We start from the raw sequence: 11,827 nt of genomic DNA, 5'->3' as shown, positions 1-11,827 counted from the left end.
ACATATTCACTGTATAGAACAATAGGAATCATTATGACATTTTCATGTATATCATGTATTTTGGTCATATTCTTTTAAAGCCTAAATATTATACCTCAACAAGGCCAAAGTTAGTCTCAGACAAATACCACATTTTCTCATATACATATTTAGGCTTTAAAAGAATATTATTCTAAGACTAACATGGAAGAGGAACCATTTCAGAAGTGGAAGAGAAGTAATGGGAAGGGAGGGGATAAGAGGATGATTGGAGATGAATATGACCAAAATACATGATATACAGGTACTCTATAAAAATGGTGGTCCAGTTTCAAACATGCTAAAGGATTAAAAACATGCATATCAAAGATCAGGACAAGTTACTTCCACAAAAGCTGGGTGTTACCCATGGCAAGGCTATGGAAAACCTCATAGGCCCTTGGACACTACAAAGCGGAAGAAGGCAAAGATGACTTATGTGTGGTGTCAGATGTTCGGTAAAGGCAGTGACTTCTGAGGCTCGGGTCAGCAGGGTGCAGTTTTCTGTGTTGGCCTAGTCTTTCATGTGGACCAATACTCACACTAACAACATAAAATGTGCGTTATGTTTAAATTACACCCTGCTGCATCAATCACATGAAAATTACAGTCTCAGAACACCTGTTACTGCAGCACACATCATGTTTGCCAGCTGCATACTCATGACACTAGAACACACAAACAGCCCTCTCTCCTCATGGTACAGTGAAGGTTCAAAACATGCTATGACCGAACTAGCATGGGTTATCTGTAAATAATCGCGCAACTTTACACAGTATTCACTGAGGTGTGTGTATACGTCTGTGTGGTGTACATGCGCATGCGCGCTTGTGTGTGTGTGTGTGTATGTGTGTGTGTGTGTAGACCTGAGATTTGATGTCGGGAGTCTTCCTCAAGTCAGGTCTCCACTGAGTCAGGTCTCTCACTTGAACTCAAAGCTTGCCAGTATGGCTAGTCCAGTTGTCTCTCTCCTGCTTTCGGAGTGCCGGGATTAGTGGTGGGCTGCTATGCCCACCTAGCATTTATGTGGGTACTTGTGTGGCAAGCGCTGTGCGTGGAGAGCCATCCTCCAGCCCTGTGGTTTTGTTTTTGTTTTTGTTTTTTGTTTTTTTTTACTTATCTATTGTGTAAGGAGTCCATTTGTCATTTCCGTGTCTTATTAATCACTGCAGATTGAAGGGCAGCCTCAGAGTGTTAAAAGCTGTCACACCCCTTGAGGAACCCCCAGTCCTACTCACAATTAGTCGCCAGCACAGAGAAGCACAGCTGTGTGAGGCATCAAAGTGCTTTATTCATAAAGCCTGGCTCCTGCCCTGAGTGCAGGGTTAGCACTGGGACACCACACACCTCGCTTTTGTCCAAACAGTTTATCTGCATGACAGAGATGATTACAGACAAAAACCAAAGCGTTTTTTGTAAACGTCTAAGAGCGTACAGATTGGCCGCCGAGGAAATGGTTACTCAGATCATGTATGAGTACTTTCGGTTTTACTTTAGGTTTGTAAAGTTTTGGGCTCTTGGGTTGGTAAGTTTTGAGATCAAAAGCTACAGTAGAGCTTCAAACACCACAATTAATAGTGCCCGGAAACCCAATCACACAGCATTGATTATTTTAAATGCATCAAATACAGATTTGCACAACTATGTTACAGTGGAGTTAACACCATCAGCTAAGGAACCGTGGCAGGTCAGTACGTAGGAGTCAGATGGTGCTGATGCTGGCTTCCGGACGCTGTGAAGGCAGCCCACACATGTTGGGCACAGCTGTACCTGGAGAGGCCTGAACTGAAGTGACTGGGAAGGCAGCCTGGCAGGGGGCTTGTTGACTTCTAAGTAATTACTGAAAAGGTGAACTTTTGTTTCCTTTCCGAACTGCCCACAAAGACCATCTCACATATTAAACAGGGGGTTTTGAAGGCACAGCTTCAGCACAGCATGTAAGCTGATAATACTCCAAGCAAGTGAAATATTCTGTAAGGTGAGGCCTTTCAGGAGCACAGGGAGGTGGTGGGCACATGATTGCTGCTGGAAGGTTTTTAACTTGGTTAGACACAACCAGCACAGATCAGGGCAAGGAACTTACATAACCAGATTTTGGGTTTAATAAACATTAGGTTGATAAATACACATCTCAAGGAACAAAATCCTTTTGCTTTTATGTGAAAGCCTGTCTACTAGGTACTCCGAACAAAACACTCACTCAAAAACACAACTGCAAGACATATCTCAAAACACAACATGTTCCTTACACTGCAAAATGGCTTTACATGTAAACTTCAAAAATCACATGCTGTATATTAAATTTTTAGATTAAAAAATATCCCTGTTTTTCTAACCATGTAAACAGTAAAACTGAGGGGTTCAGTTAAAGGGGATGATACATAACAAAATTCCACTCTTTAAACAATGGTTGAACATAAACCTCATTAATTGGGATTTGCCTTGGGTTACAGAAGGATTTTAACCCCTTGCTCATCTTTCTGCAGTGGGAGGTGTAGCTCCTATTGCCCCAAACTATGCACCTTTCAGGGCAGTTCTGCATCAGTTTTGCAGAATGCATTTCTGCGGTTTAACACCAGGGTCTAACGATGAGAGTCTCCAGGCGAGAAAAGAGAAGCAAGCGGTTTTCCTGGAAGCATTTAGGTAGGTGAAATCGTAGACAGTCTTGGCATCAGACTCTTGGAAGATGAAGGGCTCAGCCTGGACACGGGGGAGGGGTGACATGGTTAGAACAGAGCCCTGAGCCAGTACCCCGGGAAATGCTAGCATTCTTCTGCCCGGGGCTGTGCGCTTAGGCAACCATCATTCAGGAGCGGCCTCTGTGCGGGCCAGGAGTGTAACATTGGAAGTAAATTGATCCTTCTTTTAATCATCATCATTGCTATCATCACCATCATCACCATGAACACCCTCACATCTTCCCTCAGCAAACAGAGCTGCAGTTTATCCCCTGGTACTGCCACGGCTGCGCTGGCATGCATTTCCTCTTTCCCTCCCCGTATGCCGTCCCTTTATCTACCCATTCGGCCACAGCTGGAATCAGACGGGTTTGGTTGTTACAAGCTCTGATTCAAGCTGACTGGGTTTAATTAATTAATATTAATTAATTATTTTAAAATGTGTGCTAGAGTGTGTGTACACACACCTGCGCGCACACACACAGAGTCAGAAAAAGCTAGAACGATGCTGGGAAGGATCAGGTAGCTGTGAAAGCGAGCAGCCCCCCACTTCAGTCATCTCGGCTTGAAGATGTAAACAAGGAGGTTTGCCTCCTGCAAGGTGGGTGCTTCCTCGGGTTTGGTTGTAACTTTCCCACACCGAAGCCACCACCAGCCTTCCCGCGCTCATGTCCATGGGGGCCATGCAGGAGGTTACGTCAAGATGTGCCCAATAAAGTCCAAAAAGCGCTTCGAATACTGTTCTGGATTCACGGTTGAGATCTCAGCTCCAGCCTAGGTGGTTGTGAAGAAAACGGACATCAATGAGACGCTCGTTAATCTCCATCTTCAAATTACCATTCAGCATCTACAGCGCTTTCCAAATGCAGGTGAACATGCTTGACAATCACCTCACCACTAGCCACACCCCAACCCTGCTACTCGCCTGCATCTCTGCCATTCTGACAAGCAAATCAAAGTTCTCAGGAATCTGTGTGAAAATGAGGCCGGTCTGGGGAAGCCCCACAGACGACCAACACAGACCTGTGACCACTGCAACGTTAAGATGGCAGACAACAGCAACAGAAATGGGCGGGAGAGATGGCTCAGCAGTTAGACCACTGGCTGCTCTCCCAGTGGACCCAGGTTTTACTCCCAGTACCCAAATGGCAGCTTACAACTGGCTATAACTCCAGTTCCATGGGATCCAGCACTCTTCTGGTGCCTGCAGGAACCATGCATGCATATGCTATACATGGATATACACCAAATAAAATGAAATAAATCCTAAAACACCCCTCCCCCCAAACCAGTCACATTACCTTTCTACTCAAAACCTTCCAATGTACTGCACGTTTTTTAGATTGAAATAGTGTCTCCCTATGTAGCCTTGGGTACCCTTAAACCCTCAACCTTCCTGCCTCAGTCATCCAAGTGCTGGGATTACAGGCATGAACTACTATATCAAACTTCTGGGAATTATTCCTGGGGTTGTCATTCTCAGTGTCTCCATTATTAAAAAAAAATCCACTGAGGAAGGGGTAGCGGGGTGAGCGGGAATAGACTAAAATTACATTAAATGCTGTCTCACTAACGGCCCTATGTAGAAAAAAGGTTTGCTATAAAAGTACACTGAAGCCCTTTTTTTTTTTCTAAAAAAGGGGGAGGGAGAGAAACACAATGGAATCTCCCTCAAAGGCTTTTAATGGGGATTCAGCAATAGTCCTGCATGGTCCATGCATGGTAAGTGAGGAGGGCGGATATAAAACACTAGTCCTATATGCAAAGATCTCTGTGGCAGAAAAATTACTGTGAGAAAAGAAAGTCAATCCTGTGCATTTTGGAGCACCTGCTTCAGGCCGGGACATTTCCCAGGAAAACACTGAACTATCGTAAGCATGGTCATCTTTGGGGTGGGTTTCAAACATGGAAGGGCCTACAGATGCACAGGGCTATGAACTCTGTGTGGAAGGCTGAGTCTAAGCCAGAGAGAGCTTGTACTGAGGCTGGTCTTACCTGGTTGTGCTGACCCCTCACCCCAGACAATCATCATTCCAGACCTGAGAACAGCTAGGCAGAATGACACGCTACAGACAGTACCAGTGACAGGGACAGGGACCTGTGGGGCGCAGGGTGGGGGGAGGGAGCCAATACTTACGCCATGTTTAACAGTTTTTGCAGCGTGGGCAGCTTTCTTTTTTGCATCGTAATGAGTAAGAATGTCAATAATCGCCATGAAGTACACCTCTTTTCTGGGTGAGTCTGGAAAGGGAGGGGAGCAGAGACTGTGGGACATGTGACAACACGTGAACAAACACGAGCTACTCAGGGAGGGGACACAGTGGAGGAACGCAGAAACCACATCCCAGAAACCACATCCTGCTTGGCTCTCTGCGCCAAAACAAGAGCACCTGGAAGTCAGAACAGCGCGTGAAGGCTGCTATCTGGGCTGGGATTTTGTTTCCTAATCTGCAGTTCTTTAATGACAGTGTAGTTTGTGTTCAGAAAAATGCATTGTTAGAGCTTTCTGCAAAACAAGGAGGATTAATTAATGCTTATTAATCCCTTTCTGCCATCAGACACTGTACATATTTCCTCTTGGATAGAGTATCAGAACTGACTAAAGGATTTTATGCCCCTATTATCTGCTTTCTACATAGTTTTAAAAATATATTGTTTCAATTATAAAGAGTAAGAAATGTATATTCAATTATATCTAATTTTCTTATGTTTAAGGAATGATTTCGGTGGGTAAAATTAAAAACATAGCAAAATACAACCTAAACCTGCTTGGCTGATATGCCAAGTTATAAAAGGGATGTGGAGTGGAACAAATTGACTATTTTATTATTTAAATAAGCAGATTTTTTTTTACTATATTAGTAAAATAGTTTTTGCGATGCCCATACAGCTAAGGCAGGAAGCAAACAAGCAAACACCTAGACCCTGAGGACTGAGACAGGTGAGACTATGGGGGAGGGTCACAGGGACAGCAGCAGGGGCAGTGACTCTCATTGTGTGTGTCAGAGCCTGCCTCTACCTCCCTGAAAAGGCAGGCTATGTAATGCTAATTCAGCTCTACCAGGAGGTCACCTAAGGGGCACAGTGGGCTGCACCCACTTGCCTCACTCAGGACAGATCTGTGACATACTGGATCTATTTAAAAGAGAGCCAAGTTGGATTTTCCAGCCTCTGTCCTGGGCTTGAACCCAGGACCTCACACATGCCAGACAAGGGCTTTTCCAGTGAACCACAGCCACAGACCAGCTTTCGTTTTGAGACAGGCTCTTGTTAAATTGCTTAGGCAGGTTTTAAACTTGTGATCCTCCTGTCTCAGCTTTCGGGACAGATGAGGTTATGGGCCTTTGCCACTGAGCCCGGCAAGAAAAAATAATTCAAAAAATTGCTTATGTAATTTGGGGTATCTAGCCTTTTGACATTGAGATACAACATTGAGGCTGTGATCTGCAAACACACTGGGCTGCATTGCTGTATACACCTGTCAGAATACATTAGACGGATCTGTCATATCCATTATTTACACACTTGTATGTGTGTATATAAAAAATGGCAGGTCAAGTGGTGGTGGTGACGACACATGATCTCAACACTCAGGAGCCAGAGGCAGGAGGATCTCTGCAAGTTCGAGCCAGATTGGTTTACAGAATGAGATCCAGAACAGCCAGGGCTACACAGAGAAACCCTGTCTGAAGAACAAAACAACAACAAAAATGGTTTGCAGTTTCCTTCCATCCGTTAACATGAGGAACCACTGTTCCCTTTAAACACTTAGGACTGTCTGACATCAACACATTTGACCCAACAGACAGAGCCCTGCATGGCAGCACCCTTGTAACTACTGATAGATCACAGTGCAAAAATCAAACCACTTTCTAGGCGGAAAGAGCCAATAGCACTGAGCTTACTTTCATGGCATTTAATTGCATAAACATCAATGTTTGGATCAAACTCGCCAGGAGCCAAAGGTGGTGAGCTGTTGAGTGTATTTCCAGGGCTGTCGGGCGGAGTCCCGATGGGGTGGGTGCCGTCACTCTCTCCCTCCTCTTCCCCTTCGTTCTCCTCATCCTCCACTTCCTCCTGCTCGGCTCGCTCCACGTCGTGGATTCCCACCAGGAGGCTGTAGTCCATGAGTTTTAACTGTGCAAGGAACTGGAGGGGAAGGGGACAGGTCAGTTCCAACTTAACAACTGCTAAAATTCAAAGAATTTAGGAGAATTTAGGATCAGAAGAACACACACTGGAGAAGGCTGCAAGGGAGTGCACGGAAAGAATGCTAATGGGGACCTGGGAGCCTCCTTCACGTGGTTTCAACACCTTAGGCACCTAGGGTTGTTGTACCTCACCCCCAAATGCAAAGCTGGCTTCTGAGGCTGGCGTCTGTTATGTAGAAGTGGAGGCACTCCTAAGAGCATAAGTAGACCTCAGGGAAGAGCCCTGGGAGTGGGGCGGGGGATTATCTCAACAATGAAGACTGGATAATGGGGAGAACCAGGCAGTCCCCAGGTAGCTTCCAGCAGAGCTCCCAGGAGCCTTCTGGAAGGCACTTGGAATTGATCACACTCCTAGCAGATAATTATCATGCTGTCTGTCACCAGTAAGTAAAAGCCCATATGTCCCTACCAACCAGTGAGTGAAGGTGTCAGAGCTCAGGTAAGCGCCACGTTCCCTCTGTGCCCACTCCAGGTCTGGCTGATGACAATGCTAAGGTCTGTTTCCCATGCGGTCCCAGGGGTACTGCCCCCCTTTTCCAGACAAGGCTACAGTGTCTGGTGAGGCAGGACCCAGCTGTAGGTCTGGTCCCCCCGCCTGTCAAACTCCCCGACTTTCCATGCTCTTTCTTCTCCCTTTCATTTTCCTAATTAATTGGATGCACACAGATACATGATGTGCAACGTTCTAATTGATCCACTGAAGTGTGGACGGCTGCACTGAGAGCAGCCCGAGCAGCCCATCTGCCGGCTGGCTCCGCCGAGCGCAGCTGCAATAGGCGAGGGCCACAGCTCCTTGAGAATGTGCCATCACCCTTGCGTGATGGAGGCCACGGGCTGGGTGGGAGGAAGTGAGATTCCACATACAAAGGGCACGCCTGTGACATGGCAGGTCAGGAGGTTCCGGATAAAAATGAAACGAACTTGTCTATATAATTTAAGTTGGAAGACAGGTATGAGTCAAGAGGAGACACATGTGGGAAAGGCTCCTGACTTGCTAGCTCTTGTCTCTCACCAACTTTACAGCAAATCACTTTGGTGGCTCAGTAGAATGAGGGGGGGCAGTAAAACCAAAGCTTTGTGGGTAGAGGAGAATACCAACGAGAAATCATAGTACGAGCCCACAGGCAGAAGGAGAAGGCAGGCTAGGGGCCGGGGCTCCATTGTGGGACTGGTGCCTGCAAATGTGGGAAATGCAAGACATACCTACTCTTTTCCCCTTACTCGCCCCTTTAAGCTTCATATGTACGTACATACATAAGTATGTATGTATGTATGTATGTACGTATGTATGTATTTGAGGTTGGTGTCTCATTAGGTAGTCTTGGCTGGCCTGGAGCTCAGTGTGTAGACCAGGCTGGCCTCAAACTCATAGCTACCTACCTGTCTCTTGAGTGTGGGGATTAAGGTGTGAGTCACCATGCCTGTCATAACTCATGTATTTATCTTAAAAATATATAATATTTCAAAGTGCAGACTCAGTACTGCTTAGGTCCTGCCTGCCTTTCTAAATAAGCCTTGTGCTGCTAGGCCTCTGGTTGTCTCTTCTTTCCTCACATAGGATCCAATATAATCTGATTTCTTTAGAATAAATTCCTCATTATGCCAAATACATGTTTTCTAAATTCTCTCTTTAGTGTTGGGTTTTGAACCCAGGGCCTTGTACATGCCAAGCACATAGTCCATTAGAGACTCACCCTTCCCACCCCCAGTCTGTATTAATTCCTGGAGCTGGTACCTTCTCCTCGTGATTTTTGTGAGTACTGAAGCCAACTCTTTTACCAGGTCATGTGGTCAAGAAGCAGGTTAAACTATTCTCAGCAGTCTTAAATGAACTTCCTTACTTCCTCAAACCTACTCCCAACTATATGAGATGGGAATTAAAACTTTAACCAGACCATTCAGCATTTGACCACATTGTCAAAAACTGCACTCCCCATAAAATTCTCAAAAAATGAATAAAAGATTATATTAAAATAAAAAAACTATAGTCATCCTCCTTTAAAGCCATATCAGAACACCAGGTCTTGACTGTCTCTCATAGTTCCCAGTCTACGTTTCATGTCAATGTAGTTAGGAGTGTAGACTCTGAGTATTTGAATCATTGTCTGATTTGGTAGCTGTCTGTCTGCCAGCATCCCTGGATCAACTTTCCACTGGACAAAGAAGGAAAGTAACAGCACCAAACAGAAGGAGGTGTTTTAAGGCTGAAAAAAGTAACTTTAACGGGAAGGACGCCATGCTCCATAGATGCTGTCCACCCTGCCTCCCGAGTCTTTATGCATCGCCGCAGTTGTAGGTCCATAACACGAGAAGCTGAGAGTGTACTCTGGACACTCGGGAGAGCACAGATTTAAACTGTGTGATGCAGGGGGCCTTGGTATCATTGACTTTCCTTTCTGTCAGAATCAGAGTTGACAAGAAACAAGAGAGAAGTAAGAGTTTTGTTCTTTCCGAGAATCTTTTTAGCTTTTTTGGAGGAAAGCGCTTTACATATATGTACAGAATATAAGTATGAAAGCTATCTAGACTACCGGATCCTGCCTGGTATATAGGAACAAAAGAGGATTTTTGTTGCAGGGAATAAATTAAAAATAATTAGAATACATTTTCAAATGACTATCATGTCTTTTTTTTTTTTCCAAAGAAAAACACAAGTCATCTACTGAGTCATAAAAAACTCTGACCTTCTTTGCTTCTTCTTTCATTTTTTTCCTCTTTTGAGGCAAGGTCTTGCTGTGTGTGGACTTAGCTGACTTAGAACTCCCTCTGTAGACCAGGCCGGCCTTGAACTCACAGAATCCACCTGCCTCTGCATTCTGAGGAACACATCATGTCTGGCTTAAACTCATAAATAGTTTATGGAAAGAAAATTAAAAAAATGAAAATAATATACACACAGACGCACATAGTGGCACCCATGTATACATGAGCACGCACACACGCAAACACACATGTAGGCATGCCTACTTGAAATTTTAGCAGTCAGGCCAGTCGTCAAAATTAGAAAGCATGGAACTCATGAAAAAAGAAAACTATATTTAATTCTAGTCTCATTATCAAGACCAGATGTCAAGTTGCTTCAGCATAATTACCTGCTTAAAAATTTAATGATGCTTCTGCATGGTTTCAAAAGTAAAGACACTGTTACCAGCCACCGAGAAACATTTTAAATGATTGAGCACTTTATGCTCCCTAATAGCTATTTGTGTGTGAGAGCCGTACACAGGGTTAACCTATCGAATCCTTCAGTCACCAGCGTTACTAGAGACAAAAGCATTGAGCACTGTCACAGGATTTGACTGTGGGTCTGAACTGCCCAGGTTACCTTCTTCCTGGAGGCTCACACCTAAGTGGTGTGCGGCCAAGGGGAAGAAAAAAACCCAAAATTTTTGGGTGGGTCACAGATCACCCTAAGAGCTACTTACAACAACTGTTAAAATGATATTATTTTTGGGATCGGAGATTTCTTGATTAGGAAGTGAAAGTCTAAAAGAAATGTTTCCTCTATGCTGCAGTTCTTAGCTATCAGATAGATCAAGCTGATTGTCAAGCAAAGAGGAAATACTTAACTAACAGATGTTTTTAAAGGAAGCACTGACAACCAAGCAAACTGTTTGTTATAAAAGGTGAGAGAAAGAATGGTACACGAGAAAAGCAAACACTTACCTTTCAAAGAACTCACTGTGCAAGTAAGTCATCTACATACATATACCATGGAGGTTAAACAACAGAAACAGATGCAGTTAATGACCTACAGGTAACCGAGAATAACCCTGGTCAGCCTTCATGGGCAATCGTGTGAAAACAGCAGATTAAGAGGCAAACTCAGCCACTGCTCAGCATTCATGGGGAATCAAATGCATGGCATTCATTCTTTGGCTTTAGTCATTCAAATTGTTTTTGCTTAAAGACATGAGAAGGAAAATCTTTCCACAAAGCCTTTCTCCAAGTATTGTCTAAGTAGCAGATCTCAGTACGTAGGGAACAGTATTTCAAAGTAAAAAGAAAAAAGGGGCACATGTATGAACAGAAGTAATAGCCAAGAGAAACCTAGTAACTGCCTGCTTTAAAATTATCATTGTACCGTCTTGTAACGTGACAAACTACAAGACAATAACTCCTCCTCTCTGGATTTACTTCTAGAAGAATGAAATAAGGAAGCCAAACAGGAAAGATAAACAAAATGATAAAAAGAGTTTTTAATTCTTAAAAAAAAAACAGTATTGAGAACAAATCTCTTTTATAATAGGCGAAAAGGTCACCAGAACAATGAGTCCTATTTCTTGCCACGCTCACTGAGGACCATGGACCCAAACTGTTCCATGATGGGCCCTTGGCATGGCAAGGCTGGCTCTTTGGCCTCATGGTGTCCACATAACTGGTGGAAGCAGTGAACGGAGGTGAGGCTGTGTATACCAACATGGAGATATGATTCAGAGGGAAGTGTGACCAACTCTGAGTCACCAGTGTTCCTGTTTGTCATACCCTTCCCACACTGGCCGCTGTGGGCAGGACATCGTCACTACCAAAGGCCGGGGACAGCAGGGCTCTCTGGTTCTTGTCATCCTGACTTGACACACTTCAACATAAAACCAGGTCCTGTAGCATGGGGTCTATCTATTTATATGTGAGCCATGGCTAATGTAGAATATATACATATCTGCCTTCACTATAGATTTGAAAAGATGAATTAAGAAACCAGGAGAGTTGAGTGTGACCCAGCAGCACATCCTTCTTACTGTTTTTTCTTACCTCGACATCCTTTTTCAGTTTTTCCAGGAATATCTTTTTGTTGTTGTCATCAATATAAATCTTCTGGCCCTCATTGATGAAGTCATTATCCTTTAGAGTTGGAAGCTCTTTGGCCTAGAACAAATGAGAAGAAGAGGGAAGAGCTTGACTGAAGCCGAAAAGCCATGT

General features: G+C 44.2%; 1 protein-coding gene across 3 annotated transcripts in view; it reads right to left on the bottom strand.

Moving 5' to 3' along the window:
- Positions 1–1,289: 1,289 nt before the first annotated feature.
- Positions 1,290–11,827, bottom strand: part of Pip4k2a (phosphatidylinositol-5-phosphate 4-kinase type 2 alpha) — a 167,609-nt gene continuing 157,071 nt past the window's right edge. For all 3 annotated transcript variants that reach the window (XM_048461087.3, XM_048461086.3, XM_085699024.2), the window contains 4 exons: positions 11,660–11,773; positions 6,602–6,845; positions 4,834–4,937; positions 1,290–3,470 (listed from right to left, as the gene is read on the bottom strand). In XM_048461087.3, the coding sequence (XP_048317044.1) occupies positions 3,390–3,470; positions 4,834–4,937; positions 6,602–6,845; positions 11,660–11,773 (543 nt within the window). In that variant the 3' untranslated portion in view covers positions 1,290–3,389. The remainder of the gene's footprint in view (positions 3,471–4,833; positions 4,938–6,601; positions 6,846–11,659; positions 11,774–11,827) is intronic.

Source organism: Myodes glareolus, chromosome 14, assembly GCF_982192425.1.
Source record: "Myodes glareolus chromosome 14, mMyoGla1.1, whole genome shotgun sequence".
NCBI lineage: Eukaryota > Metazoa > Chordata > Mammalia > Rodentia > Cricetidae > Myodes > Myodes glareolus.
This window is presented reverse-complemented; position numbering and strand designations above follow the sequence as displayed.